Source organism: Bos mutus, chromosome 5 (genome assembly GCF_027580195.1).
Source record: "Bos mutus isolate GX-2022 chromosome 5, NWIPB_WYAK_1.1, whole genome shotgun sequence".
NCBI classification, from domain to species: Eukaryota; Metazoa; Chordata; class Mammalia; order Artiodactyla; family Bovidae; genus Bos; species Bos mutus.
In genome coordinates, this window is record NC_091621.1 from 105,701,389 (window position 1) to 105,716,863 (window position 15,475).

General features: G+C 50.8%; 1 protein-coding gene across 4 annotated transcripts in view; it reads left to right on the forward strand.

Moving 5' to 3' along the window:
- The window catches only part of EFCAB6 (EF-hand calcium binding domain 6), a 252,473-nt gene that overhangs the window by 48,815 nt on the left and 188,183 nt on the right, over positions 1-15,475 (forward strand). For all 4 annotated transcript variants that reach the window (XM_070371471.1, XM_070371470.1, XM_070371472.1 and 1 more), the window contains one exon: positions 3,530-3,596. In XM_070371471.1, coding sequence (XP_070227572.1) covers positions 3,530-3,596 — 67 coding nt within the window. The remainder of the gene's footprint in view (positions 1-3,529; positions 3,597-15,475) is intronic.

Consider the following 15,475-nt stretch of genomic DNA (forward strand, 5'->3'; position numbering starts at 1 on the left):
AGCTTCTTAATTTGAGAAATTGTTAAACAGGTGTTTGCCTTAATTGTAAGCAAACTATGCATATGTGCTGTACATACTTTTCTGGGTCAAGGTTACATCTCATAATAACAATTTAAAGCAATGAATTTAATAAACAGATTAGATGCAGCCAAGGAAATAAGTGAACTGGAAGATCGGTCAGAAAACATTAGGCAGAATGTAGCACAGACACAGAACATGTAACTGGAGCTCTTACAAAGAGCGCAGCTAGAGAAAGGACGGGAGTAACAGACAAAGAGACCACGGCCCGGCCCGGACCACCAACGGAAGGCGCCGTCCTGTGGATCCCAGCAGCCAAGTCTCCAACAAGATTTAAAGCAGAGGTGGGGGCAGAACCCCAAGGACCAAAAGATGGGAAAGCAGTAAGACGGGGACTGCCCTGGTGGTCCCGTGGTTGAGACTCTGCTCCTCCACTGCAGGGGCCCAGAGTTTGATACCCTGATCCGGCAGCTAAGATGCTGCATGCTGTGATGCAGCCAAAAAAAAAAGATTAAAAAAGAAAGAAGCCAAAGGGCAACACTTACACAAAAGTGACTTTTTAAAAGTAATTTATCGTATTTACTTCTTTCTGGCTGAGGTGGGTCTTCGTTGCAGGGCGCGGGCTTTTGGCTGAGCTGGGTCTCGACTGCAGGGCGCGGGCTTCTTACTGTGGTGGCGTCCCTGTCGCCGAGCACGGGCTCTAGGCCCACAGGCTTCAGTAGCTGTACCTTGTGGACTCAGTAGCCGTGGCGCCACGGGCTTAGCTGCCCTGCAGTGTGTGGGGTCTTCCCGGACCAGGAATCAAACCTGTGTCCCTGGCATTGGCAGGCAGATTCCTATCCACTGCGCCACCAGGGAAGTTCAAAAGTCACTTTTGAATGGATGAATAACTAAGATGTGTTGGAAGACCATCACTGCCTCCCTAGAACTGTAGATCTAAAGAAAGCAGTTCAGTTCAGTTGCTCCGTCGTGTCCGACTCTTTGCTACTCCATGGACTGTAGCCCACCAGGCTCCTCTATCCCTGGGATGCTCCAGGCAAGAATACTAGAATGAGTTGCCATTCCCTTCTCCAGAGGATCTTACTGACCCCGGGATCAAACCTGCATCTCCTGCATTGCAGATGGATTCTTTACCATCTGAAGAGAGGCCCTTTGACAAGTATGCTGGTTGTCATTTCCAGAGCAATTGCTACAAGATTAAAAATGGACTGTGTAACTCCCAAACTCCAAAAAAAAAAAAAAAAAGGCACAAAAACTGAATGATAAAAATTAGATCAACCCAAAAGAAGGCAAGAAGAATCAGAAGAAGCAGGACAAATGGAAATCCTGAAAATATCAGTAATTATAATAAATATTCCATTTAAAAGTAAAGCCCACGAAAAGAAAAACCTAAACATAAGTTTATAGGAAGGTTAAAAGTGAAGAGATTTAAAAAGACATACCATTCCAAGAAATGCCAGTCTAAAGAAAGCTGGAGTCACTGAGTTAGTATCAGGTAATAGAGATGGGGCTCCCTTGAAGGAGACAGAGATGGAGTTTGGAGTTTAGGGTGGCAGAGGAACTGCCTTGACCAAATGCAGAGGTGGGAGGAGGAGGGAGAAGGCTGAGGTTGAGGGGGGCAGCCTCCCTGGGCCCTTGGGGCAGCTGATGGGGGGTACGCAGGTATGTCTACCTTTTACTCCTTAAATCTTAAACATATGCTACATGTACTGTTTTGTATCTCTTCAATACCTAATGAGAACAGTATTAAATATATGACATTTAACAGAGAATTGTAAGGCTGGATTCCTGGTTTCATCTTTAACTTGGGTCCAGCACTCAACTCCTCTGAGCCCTTCGTTCTATGTAAAATGAAGTTAATTTCCCTTTAAAGCACTCTAGTGTCTTCCCCTCGTCCCACTGTGAAGTCCAGGTTCCTCATCAGGGCCCCCTGCACCACTGGGCTGGTGCCCGCCTCCATCTCTGAGCTTACCCCGTGTTCCTCGGCCCTGCTCAGTTGGCTCTGGTCCCCCAGCCCCTGCAGTGCCAGCCCTGGGATGTGCCAGACTCCTGCCACCTCTGGGCTTCCTGCCGCTGCGTGCTTCCTTTGCTTTGCTCAGAGAGCTGTTCCTCCAAGAGAGTGGCTCCTGGCTCCTCAGCATGTGGGTCTCTATCCCAATGCCCTGTTGTCCACCCCGTCCAGGAGACGGGCCTTTCCTTCTTACCCTGTCTCTCCCCGCCACCCCCATCGCCTGCCTTTATTGTCTTCACAGCACTTCTTATTACATCAACTTACCAACAAAGGTCCGTCTAGTCAAGGCTATGGTTTTTCCAATAGTCATGTATGGATGTGAGAGTTGGACTATAAAGAAAGCTGAGTGCCGAAGAATTGATGCTTTTGAACTGTGGTGTTGGAGAAGACTCTTGAGAGTCCCTTGGACTGCAAGGAGATCCAACCAGTCCATTCTAAAGGAGATCAGTCCTGGGTGTTCATTGGAAGGATTGATGTTGAAGCTAAAGCTGCAATACTTTGACTGCCTGATGCGAAGAGCTGATTGATTTGAAAAGACCCTGATGCTGGGAAAGATTGAAGGCAGGAGGAGAAGGGGACAACAGAGGATGAGCTGGTTGGATGGCATCACTGACTCAGTGGACATGAGTTTGGGTAAACTCCGGGAGTTGGTGATGGACAGGGGGCCTGGGGTGCTGCAGTCCATGGGGTTGGAAGAGTCGGACATGACTGAGCGACTGGACTGAACTGAACTGAACGTTGCTTATTTGATTGCTTATTTCCCGTCTGTCACCATCACTGGCATTAAGCTTTTTCAAGACTGGAAATGGTGTTCTGCTCGACGTGGTGCCCCAGACCTGGGTACAGGAGGCGCTGGATAAATACTGTGAAGTGGCATCTGGTGTTCTTTGTCCCCATCCTAGCCCCACGGTTGATTCCACAGAGGGAGTCTGAAGTGATTTATGGGTGGACAGAGGATGCAAAATCAGAGTTAATACAAGCAGATGGAGCCAAGCGGCTGGTTACAGATGTCCAGCCAGGCTCAGCCCTTTTCAGCAGGGCTCAGCATGCACTGCGTTGGAATGGGAGCCCACAGGGTCAGAACGCAGTGCCTCAGCCCAGGGTGGGGAGGGGGCGGCGAGGCCAGGCCACCCGCGTCTGAAGACTGGGCCTCCACTTCCCCATCATGACCTTTGGCCCGCCCAGCCTCTGTAAAGCGGGATGTCTGCTAACCCATGGAATGAGGCCTCATGGAGTGCAGGCTGTAATTACTCAGTCCCCGCACCGCCCTGGGAGGAGTGGATGTTGTATTTCATTTTACAGAAGAGGGGCCCCAGGCCTGGAGAAGCTAAGTAACTTGCCTGAGTTCACACTTCTGGCAAACGGTAGTACATAAGAAACACCTTGCATTTAAAAATATGCAGTGTAGAAATTCTTATCATTTTCATCTCTGTGTGTCCTATGTAAACGTTAATTCAGTGAAAACATGCTAACAAGAGGTTTTTAATTGTTGTCTTTAAGGGGAGGTGAGAATGAAATGAATGGCTGTCGGACGGTAAAAGAGCTCGAGGCCCAAGTAGGAGAAAAGGTAATAGAGATCTTTCAAAGTTCTTCCGCACCCCCCAACCCTACCCCCCGCCCCCACCCCCCACCCCCTGCCCTGCCGCTTGTCCAAAGTAACCGGTAGCAGAGGGAGCTGACGGAGCCGATGCAGAATGAGCTGGGTCTTGTCATCTGCGTTCTCATGTCAAAGTCGCTTGACTCAATAGATCGCATGTGAGAGCCTGCGTTCACTCGCCTTCGCCCGCTCCGATGGCCTCCTCTGTGATGAGCCACACCGGCAGAAGTCCTGGAATATTAATTACCTTTGCTTTAACTTTAGATCATCATCCTTAAGGCGGTCCTTTGGTTTCTGTCTACAACCAAGGCAAGGTTTTCTTTAGACTGAGAAAACTGCTGCTTTTCAGCAGCGAGTGCCAATCAAGAGCGGCATGGTAAAAAATAACCAGAGACACGCAGGGAGATAGACATTTATGGATGGAGTAATTTAGCCACAAAAACTCCCGCATGTGTTTAGGAAGGAGCATGTAGCTTCGTTCTTGCTTGCGGATTACAGGTGGATAGCGGGGCACAGCTAGGGAGGGACGGGGTGTTCACAGCGTTTAGGGTTGGAATCGGACCGCTATTTAAGATGCATGTGAGCCTGCTCAGTTACATGAGCAGTTTGAGAATCATAGTTTAATTCCCTTGACTCAATATGTTGGTTAGAAATGTGACAAATTTTCTTTCCTTTTTGAACTTTTCTGAGATTTTCGTACGTTTCAAAATCAAACAGAGCCAGAAACCCACAAAATGTTTGTCTAAACCCCACAAAATGTTCTCCCGGCTTGTGCCGTTAACACCAGAAATTCATCTTTTAGCGTGATAATTTTTTAGCACCACGCGCTCCTAGAAATGTACTTTCTCTACAGTTTACATCAGTAGGAGCCCTGGCACAATTATTTGCTGCTTCCATTGTTGTTCGTTTGTTACTCTGTGGGAGAAGGCCACGGCACCCACCCCAGCGCTCTTGCCTGGAAAGTCCCACGGACGCAGGAGCCTGGTGGGCTGCAGTCCATGGGGTCGCTCAGAGTCGGACACGACTGAGCGACTTCACTTTCACTTTTCACCTTCATGCATTGGAGAAGGAAATGGCAACCCACTCCAGTGTTCTTGCCTGGAGAATCCCAGGGATGGGGGAGCCTGGAGGGCTGCTGTGTATGGGGTCGCACAGAGTCAGACACGACTGCAGCGACTTAGCAGCAGCAGCAGCAGCAGCAAGAGATACATAACACACTGGATATTATTTATGGTGTATGTCCTCAATTTGTCTCTTCACAAACTGTGTTCATCATGAAATTATCCTGGGAAAGTCAGCTGTTTACGATGGCCATCATGTCAACTTAGATGCCCTTGTGGATCAGTAACGTGACATGACGGTTAGGGGAGGGTGTGGACACAGGTCCGGCTTGTAAGTTACTGAAAGTGAGGCTTCCAAGAGGAAAGCTGGAGGGGACTTCCCACTGGATGGCTGGCCTTTCATCTCAGTTGTCTTTTCATCCCAGCCTCCTTCCAATAAAGCCCTCGCACTAAGAGTGAGTTTCAACCAGGGCAGTTGTCACGCTGGTTCTAGAGAGAACAGAAAGGTGACAGCCAGAGGCTGAGCAGGTGAGGGAGGGGACACCTGCTCCCTGGTTCTCCCTGCCGAGCAGTCAGGCCCACGCAAGCTGGAACCCCAGCTCGACCAGCTACCCTGGCCCTGGGCAGGCAGGTGGCCTGGATGGGCTCTGCCATTTATCAGCTGGTGGTCTTGGGCAAGTCCTTGTCGTCGGGTTTCTTCATCCGTGCTTGGGAATAGGAACACCCATCTCGTGGTGCTGTTGTGTAGCTTAGAAACATTTGGTATAAAGGGCCTGGAACACTTAGGCGATGCCATCTGTCATTATTATGGCGATTACTACAGTTTCCTCTGACGAATAGGTAGGAACTCATGAATGTCATCCCTTCCCACCGAGCCCAGAATAAACAGAACAAACCCAGTACCCTCCTTGGCTGCTGGCTGTGCAGTAGCGTGTTTCCAGCTACCGCTCGGGTCCTGCAATCGGACCACACTCAAGCCCTGGTGACAGAGAGGAACACCTGGCGATTAGTGAAAGAAGGCTCTCTGCATATATACGTTGTCATTGCTGGGCAAGCCACACAGTTGGGGAGTGAAAGATGCTAATGCTTTTGTTTTAAATATAAGTCCACGAGCCTCATTGGAGCCAAGAATGCATGCAAATGTCTCTTGTGAATTTTGGGAGCCAGACTTTGCTAAATGTGTGTGTGGTCTAGCCATCCTAAACCAACAGGCAGTTAGCTGCTGGCACCCCAAACTGCCTGAGCCCCACTGCTTGCGTGTCTCAGTTGATTTCTTCTGCTGTGAGCTTGGTCTGATGGCTGGTTCCTCAGCCTTGTCCTAATTCAGGTTCACTTAGGCCCTCCAAGGGGCTTCCCCAGTGGCTCAGTGGTAAAGAATCCACCTGCCAATGCAGAAGATGCAGGTTCAATCCCTGGGTTGGGAAGATCCCCTGGAGGAGGGCTTGACAACCCACTCCAGTATTCTTGCCTCGAGAATCCCTGGACAGAGGAGCCTGGTGGGGATATAGTCCATGGGGTCGCAAAGAGTCAGACATGACTTAGCGAGTAAACAAACATAACAACCAGACCTTCCAAACACACTAGTCTGGGACTTCCCCCTCCAACTATATGTCCTCCCTATGAGTCTCCTGGGATTTCCCTATATGTCAGATGGTAAAGAATCTGCCTGCAGTGCAGGAGAACCAGGTTCGACCCCTGGGTCAGGAAGATCCCCTGGAGAAGGGCATGGCAACCCACTCCAGTATTCCTGCCTGAAGAATCCCATGGACAGAGGAGCCTGGTGGGCTACAGTCCTTAAGGTTGCAAAGAGTCGGACAGAACTGAGCGAGTAACACTTTCACTTCCCTTTCACTAGACCCTCCAGTGTGTCTTCACGTTCAGTTGAACCCCTGGTCTCCCTGAGCCTCGTTTCCTCCCTCCTGTCAAGGCGGAGATAGACAGGGTGGTCTCTGGGTCCAGACTCTCTGCCCTTCGGGAACTGTGACCCGGGGCTTCACACGAGGAGGCTGCTATCTGCGTCCTGGGGCCCTGTATCGGGGAGGAGGAAGCTCTACATGCCCAGGTGGTCCCCAGGATGCCATCCTCAGGCTCTGGGTCCGGGGTCCTGGATCGATCTGCGCCCAGGTTCTACGCTGTGGGCACTCTGAGTCTGGTGTGCCCCTGCTTGCCCTCCCCTCTCGATCCTGGCTTCTCCTGGGTCACAGAGAGGACTGCTTCCCTGAGCTTCGCTTCTGTACCTTTGGTGGGTGTCTGCGTGGCTGCTGTCAAGCTTTCTGGTTTGCAGACCCCTCAGGGTCTCAGTCTGCTGGGAGGCAGTGGGGCTTAGTGGGCAGGAGGCTCCCCTGGCCTGAAGCCCCGTCCCTGCCCCTGCCCATGGGCCCTCAGGCCTGTCACTGCTCTATGCCACCATCTCTGAAGGCGAGGCGACAGCACCGACCTGCCGGAGTGGCCACAAGAATGAGTGAGAGTAACGCAAGCGACCCCGTGCGTACATCGGGTGCTCGATAAATATCCGTCCCGTTATCTGTCCTGCCAGGCCCTCCTGAAACCCTTCCTGTGGGAGCTTTCCCCACCTCCAGGAGGCAGCCCATCAGCCACCACCACCGAGGTGTCTGGTTGTCCTGCCTTGTGAGAAATGTCCAACCGAGCTGAGATGATAAGGAGCTTCTCATCTTGTCCAAATCTGAAGGGAGCACAGGTCAGGGTCTGCTCACTCACATCTCCTCTGGTCACCAGGAGGTGGCCAGCATTCCAGGTCTGACACATGGATACTGCAGTATCAGGTTTTTGGGTTTTTTCCAGCATACCATTTCTGCCAGTATGACTCTCCATAAACACGGTGGAACGTCTCCTCATGACTCATAGCCCAGGGTCTTGTCCACACACAAACCAGTCACTGGCGATGGCGTTGCTCTAACCCTGGTCATTCCCTGGTGCAGTGGCTGGACTCCCTCGCCCGAGGCACATGACCATGGGTGGGGGGCGAGTGGAAGCTAATATATGAACAAAATGGAAATGGAGGGCTTTGTTAGAAAGAGACGGGGTGGGCAGAGGTCAGTGGCTTTGGAGAAAGTGACCGACAGTGTCTGCTTCAGCCACCCAGCGAAAGGACCCCCAGGCTGGCCAGGCCTTAATCCTCTGGACACTGATGTAATTTTTTGGATTTCTCCAGCTGTGATACTAATAAGAGGTGGCAGGGACTGAGCATTGACTAGGAGCTGTTCCAAGCGCTTACTGTGTTTACATATTCAGTTTCCAGGAGAACCCCCTGGGGCAGGTGCTCTTGGTATCCCATCTTGATGTGGAGGAAGCTACAACAGAGGCTGAGCAGTTGAGCCCTGTGTGCACAGCTGGGGACAGAGGAGCTGCAGTTCCTGCCTTGGGAGCTGGCTCTGGGGTCCTGGCTACTAATTACCAGCCACCTGCTTCTCAAGGAGGCCCTTTAAGAAAGGCGGTGATACGTAGTTTGTGTGTGTGTGCATGTATAGTCGCTCAGCCCTGTCCGACCCTGTGGACTGTGGCCCGTCAGGTTCCTCTGTCCCTGGGATTCTCCAGGCAAGAATACTGGAGTGGGTTGCCATCTCCTCCTCCAGGGAATCTTCCCGACCCAGGGATCGACCCCACGTCTCCCGGGTCTCCTGCATTGGCATTGGCCGGCAGATTCTTTACCACTGTGCCAGCTGGGAAGCCCCAGTACCTCGTTTGCCCGTAGCAAATGTGACTCTTGCTTATGCCCGGAGGTGGACCCGGCTGGTCCCAGAGAAGCCTCTCTGATCACCACTGTATGAACAAGCGGAGGTTGTTTGCTAAACCCAGAGTTGCATTGTTGGTCGTGTGGCATCCACTTCAAACAGGCATTTGGGAGGTTTCTTTCCCTTTCTGTCTCTGGCCTCCTGCCCGTCTCACACTCATTCCCAACTCCTCAGCTGCTTACACTCCTGTCAGCCCTGTGGCGCCCCGGCCTGTCCTGCAGCAGCAGCAGCAGCACTTAGTTCTCCACAGGCTTCAGGTGAGGACTCTGTCAGGGCAAGAGGGCTAGAGCAGGGCTGCAGGGTGTTGCCAGGGCAACCACGTTCAGGTCTTTTGAACTTGTTTCATCTTTTGTCAACTCCTAACATGAGCGTGAGGTGGAGATCAAAGAAGGGGCTAGCAGGGGAAGAGAATCATCTTGTCCTGCCCTCGAGTTGGGTGGCGGGCAGATGCTCCCTGTAAGCTACGTCCTGGGAATGGCCAGGACACAGGAAGCTGTTCTCAGTTATGTAAGAACTTCAGTGTGTGTTTAGAAATGTCACGACTAGTCTCCTCCCCTCCACAGGCAAGAAAAAAATTGTTTTAAATTGAAGACTAGAATTTAAGAGTGTGCAATTCAAAGACATGAAAAAGAAAAAAAAAGGAAAACTAAACAAACCTCAAAAGCCCTAGGTCATTGGCTCTCATACCACATCACCACCCCTTCAAGAACATTCTTTCAAGTCTGGGTGACGTGATGTCAGAACATCTGGTCGACCCAGTCAGCCGCGACGAGCCTGTCTGTGGGACACGGAGTGAACTGACACGCGTTTTTATGGGATCACTCCGGCGCCTTGGAGTCGCACAGATGCAGCTCAGTCATTTCAGGAGCAATTAGTAAATAATTAGAGGCACTAAGCTGCTTGCTTGCTCGGTAATATTGTCACAAAAGTGAAGACACGCAAGTGATGGGTATATTCATTTTCTTAAATAGGTGGATTTTCTTAAAAAAGAGATTTAAAAAATTATCGCTTGAGGAATAAAGAAACAGTCGTTAGGATCACAGCCATTTCATAAACATACCTTAACATTGGAACACCACATTAGCACGCACGAATGTATCAGAATACAGCCTGTTTGCCTAATAAAAAGACTGTGTCAGGCTCAAAATGAGGCCATTTACTAAAACATACAAGCTTTTCGTTAATTCGTAATATTCTCCTAATCCCGCTTTTATCATCTCTCCTCCGGTGCACTTGGTATTAATTGCCTATTATAGCAGGTATTTGAACACATCTCCTCTTTCATCTGAAGAAAATATTAGCATATCGTGGGGCTGTTGGGACAGCTTGTATCTGAGGCACTTTCTCCTCCTGCAGAAAAGCCTATCAATCATAACCGAATATAGTGATTAATAATGTCACAGCTCTTGTTCCTGTGTCTCTGTGCAGCTAAATGAAGAGCTGTGCTTACATTTTGATCTCGAGCATTTCACATAACAAAATAATCAGCTGCCATTTTATTAAAAAAAAAGATATTGAAAATGCTCCTACCCCAGGACCTATTTTTGGTTGCTCTATTATTAATTTACTAAAGGCTTCATCAGGAAAGTAATGCAAAGATGCTGTTATGTCAGAATTTATATTTTTTCAGACTAAGTTTATCTTTAAAAAAAAAAATCTTTCTTACATGTGGCAAGTCAACACAAGATTGCATGAATAAATGTTTAAAACAGCACAGTGTGGGGGAGACGGGCCAGTGGGTGAGGGACAGGCCAATGGTGTAGGGGGGGACAGGGCAGTGGTGTCAGGGGGATAGGCTGGTGGTGGTGTGGGGACAGGCCGGTGCGGGGCGGGGCGCAGGCCGGACCCCTGGCTGAGTGTGCATCTGAACCAAGACACTCACTCTCTAAGTGACCCCCAAGTAAGCTAGTTTCTCTGGAAACTGTTTTCTCAGCAGTGAAATGGGGAAGCAATTTTGCAAGATTTTTCCAATATTGTTGAGACTATGAGAAACAATATAAAATGAACTTACCATAGTGCAAGGCTCATGGAAGTCTTTCAAAAAATTAGGAGTTTGCATTTGGAGTGGATAAAACCAAAGAGTTAATGTGGAAAATTAAAAGTGCTCGGTCATCTATGGTTTAAAGCTTCTAAGGGGCTGCGTGCTGTTGGTTCCCGCGTTTCTGTCTCCATTTGCATCTCCAGACTCACCTCTGTCCACAGACCAAACCAGGGCAAACGGTCCCGCCGACGCCACCCAAGAAGCCTTCCTCTCTGGACCTCCCTCCATCTCAGTGAGTGGCTCCAGTCCATCAGCGAGTCCTGTCCACCGCAGCCTCTGCCGTATCGGAGCTCCGTGCGCTTTTGCATCCCCACGGCCCCCGTGGAGGGCCCTGCCAGTCACCCTGGGGGTGGTTCTTTCTGCTCCCGGTCTTGCCCCTCACAGTCTCCATTTCATGCGACACCAGAGCCATGTTCTTAACGTGAAGAACACGTTAAGGGTCTCATCTGACCCCTTTGCTTAAGACACCCCATGGTTACTGGTCACTTACTGAACGAAGTTCGGACAAGCACCCAGGTTTTTTGGCGCTCAGCATGAAGTTTCCCCACTGGAGTGGCACGCCCACACCCCCCGAAGGTCTCTGGACTACACTATCTATAGTCGCTCAGCACTCAGAACATCCCGAGGTTTTGTTTATTTGCCCATCACTAGGAAATACGCCCCTGGGAGTGGGCACCTTCCCTACCCTGCTCCCTGCTGTCACTTCAGTGCCGTGAACAGACCCCGGCACCTGATCTGAGCTCAGTAAATATTTACAGGATAAGTAAATAAGGTTCTGCAGGAAGCATGCACAGGAGAGACATCACGAGGAAGGTGAGAGTGCAGCTTGAGTTGGACCATGGATGGGCTTTCCATCCACGTTGAGGACAGGGCAGAGGGTGAACGTGGGGCAGCACTCAGGACTGCAGCCTGGCAGGAGGAGAGGAGGCGGAGGTGTGGGCGGGGACGCGTGGCCGAGTCAGGGAGGAGACCAGCTCTGTGACAGGGACAGAGCAACTTCTGAAATGTAGAGAAAAGGGTGGAGGTGTTTGAAGGTGAGCTACTGTTAACCCTAAAGCACGGGCCACGGGGTGGTGGTGGTGGAGCTTGTTGATGTTTCTGATGGGGGCGATGGCCTGAGAGCAGAGGATTTAGGCGATGACGTCAGCAGAGGAGGGCTGCACAGGAGGGGAGAGCAGCCGGGATCAGGGGTGCCTGTTAGCAGGCCCCAGGATAGTCAGTCCCTCACCGTCGTCGTCAGACTGTGCTTGCTGCGCACCTCTGCTGTGTGGGGTCCTGGAGGTCCTGGGGGGGACCGGCCTGCCCCTCCTGGGGTGCAGCTGTATGAGTTCTGGAGTCAGGGTGACAGGGACCCCAGTACGCATGGCCCGTGGTGTCTGGGCAGGAGCTCCCATCCTAGGCATGTGGGTGGGGTTAGGAAGAAGGAGAGACATGAGATACTCCTTCTGGACTAGGCACCCTCTTGGGGCTTATTTTTGTAGCTGTGCCGGTTGTTCAGTGAGTCCACAGAATTCCAATTAGATGTCTTTAAGCCGTTTGTGGCCGGTGAGCATCTTAAAAATGAAAGTCAAAGGTGGGAGGAGGTATATGTGGGGTATATACAGCAAGTTTCTCTTTTCACTGTGGCTGCAAGGAAACCCCAAACCAGAGCTGGATTTTTGCTCTGTGGTAGCAACTATGCCCTGGAGGAGGGCATGGCAACCCACTCCAGTTTCTTGCCTGGAGAATCCCCATGGACAGAAGAGGCTGGTGGGCTACAGTCCGTGGGGTCACGAAGAGTCCGATATGACTGAGCGACTAAGCACAGCACAGCAACTGTGACTTTTAGGTTGCTTTAGCTTTTCTCCCCGCCCCCACCCTGAAGAAGGGAAAGGCTACCCACGCCAGTATTCTGGCCTGGAGAATCCATGGACTGTATATAGTCCATGGGGTCGCAAAGATTCGTACACGACTGAGCAAATTCCACTTTATGGGCTTCCCTTGTGGCTCAGCTGGTAAAGAATCCGCTGGCAATGCAGGAGACCTGGGTTCGATCCCCAGGTTGGGAAGATCCCCTGGCGGAGGGAAAGGCTACCCACTCCAGTATTCTGGCCTGGAGAATTCCCTCGGGCTCCTTTTTAGCCAGATCCGATCCCTTCTCTCCGTTTTCGCCGGTCTTCTTTAGGTGTCTTTCTGTGTGAGCTTGTTCCGTCTTTGGTAAAGACAGGCTTTGAGTCCCTCCAGTGAGTCAACGCCGAGTCCTCTCGGAAGTCGGAAGTCAGGGACAGGGGAGGGTGGGGACATCGCAGGAGCGGGAGGGGAAGTCGGCCCCTTTGTTAAAGGTGAGCAGTGCTGGCCACTGCGCCTCCCACACGTCCCCAGATTGAAAGTTTGTGTTTATGAGGTTCTGAATGTAGTCTAATTTTTTCCTATCTGGTTTGGCTCATCTCTACCAGCTGGTAAATAGGAAATGTTCACGGTAGGAAGCCAATACTCTGCAGAGTGTAAACAGATGGAATCGATATAAAGTGACAAGTTAGACTGTGCTATTGAGAACACAGAGCCAAAACCAAGAACATAACAGTCAAGCTACTTATTCCGTTCCAGTTCATTTAGTCCTGAATAGCGCTTCATATCTGCACAGCTGTGTTGTTCTTTTTTATTTTTCCCCTTTCTTTCTTCTGGGTTGATAATGACAATTTCAAAGAAAAACTTTAATTAAAGATTTTATACGAAATAGCCAAAAGTAGAATAATAAGGAAAATGAGCATTGATGTGTTTATTGTAAGAGAAATCTTTTTCCTTGGCTTCAATTTAAAAAAAAAAAAGAAGTGTACTCCTTAAATTTAAAATGAGTTTCGTCGTGGCGGCAGAAAGCTGCCAGACTGACAGGGTGGCAGCCGAACCCCGTGCTCCGCCGCGGAGCCAAGACACGGCCGGCCAAGGGCCCCTCCCCGGCGCCCCCGGCCCCAGGCAGGTGGGTGGGCTGCGGCCCCCAACCCCCTCCTGCTGGAAACCGGCGACGAAGGCGGCTCCAGGTGAGGAAACAGGAAACAGCTGAACAAGAGCCCGTTCGAATGGCCGCACGCTGGGAAAACATCATAGGCCTTGCCCTCTGGCCTGAGGAGGGTTTGCCGTCCTCCCCCCGGGGAAGGGGCCCTGCCAGAGCCAGGCCTGGACACGGGGGTTGGGGGGCGGGTTCTGGGCTCCAGGGAGGGAACAGGAGGCCCTTCCTCACCTCCTTTCAAGTCTGGGTGGTCATATTTATTTGGGTTCACAGCTTTCTCTCCTGGAGCTCCCTTCCCAGTGCCATAAAGAGAATTTTAAACAAAGAACCGTGGAGTAAGAATCATCCACTGTTAGCAGTTTATCGAACCCGTCTGCACTCAGCGGGGGCACAAACGGAAGCAGTTTGATTCTTTGCTTCCCAAGCAGGGGCTGGTGAATCTGCCGCCTCCCGGAAGGAAGGTGGTCTCAGAGGGTCCGGGATAACAGGCCCAGCTCAGGTTACACCTGCCAGCTTCAGCAGCCCCTCTGCCCTCCCTCCAGCCCCAGGGGCCCCCGCGGCGGGCATGGGACCTGCCCCCTCGCCCTCCTTCAGCCTCTTTCCTCCCGGGTTCATCAGGGGCGTGATGAGGGCTGAGGAAGAAGAGGGGGCCTTCCTGCCCCCGGCCTCCTCTGTGACTGCTCATGGGGCACTCGGGGACTCACAGGGATGGTGCCTCGGGGGCCCCTGAACTGTGTGGTTTCCCGTGGAGACAGAGCAGCTCGGGGCTCACCCTCCCCTCTCTCCCAGTGCCCTGCCCCGGTGGTCCCCTTCACCTGCTCCTGCAGCTCCAGTCCCCCCAGCTGGTGAGCAGCCCCTGGGAGCAGACCAGCTCAAGCCTTCTACCTTTCTTTTTCTTTAAAAACATTTTTTATACAATTTGTAAAGGTTGCTCTCCATTCACATTATTACAGAATATCGGCTCTTCTCCTGCGTCGTAGAACACACCTCGAGCCTATTTCACACCCACAAGTTTGCGTTAGTGTCTCCCACTCCTGTGTTGCCCCTCCCCTGCCTCCATCGGTAACGCTAGTTTGTTCTCTGTATCTGTGAGGCTGCTTCTTTTTTCGCTATATTCACTGGTCTGCCATATTTTTTTAGATTTCACATGTGATATCATGCAGTATTTGTCTTTCTCTATCTGACTTCCTTTCCTTAGCGTAATGCCCTCCAAGTCCATCCACGTTGCTTTGCAAATGGCAAAATTTCTTTCTTTTTTATACTACATCTTCTTTATTTATTCATCTGTCGATGGACACTTAGGTTGCTTCCACGTCTTGGCTATTATAAATAATGCTGCTGTGAACACTTGGATGTATGCTGTATGTATCTTTTCAAAGTAGTGGTTTCGGTTTTTGGGGGGATATATATGCAGAAAGCTAGGACCATGGCATCCGGTCCCATCACCTCATGGCAAATAGATGGGGAAACAGTGGAAACAGTGGCTGACTTTGTTTTTGGGGGCTCCAAAATCACTGCAGATGGTGATTGCAGCCATGAAATTAAAAGACACTTACTCCTTGGAAGGAAAGTTATGACCAACCTAGACAGCATATTAAAAAGCTGAGACATTACTTTGCCAACAAAGGTCCCTCTAGTCAAGGCTATGGTTTTTCCAGTGGTCATGTATGGATGTGAGAGTTGGACTATAAAGAAAGCTGAGTGCCGAAGAATTGATGCTTTTGAACTGTGGTGTTGGAGAAGACTCTTGAGAGTCCCTTGGACTGCAAGGAGATCCAACCAGTCCATCCTAAAGGAGATCAGTCCTGGGTATTCATTGGAAGGACTGATGTTGAAGCTGAAACTCCAATACTTTGGCCACCTGATGCAAAGAGTTGACTCCTTAGAAAAGACCCTGATGCTGGGAAAGATTGAGGGCAGGAGGAGAAGGGGACGACAGAGGATGAGATGGTTGCATGGCATCACCAACTCGATGGACATTGGTTTGGGTGGACTCCGGGAGTTGGTGA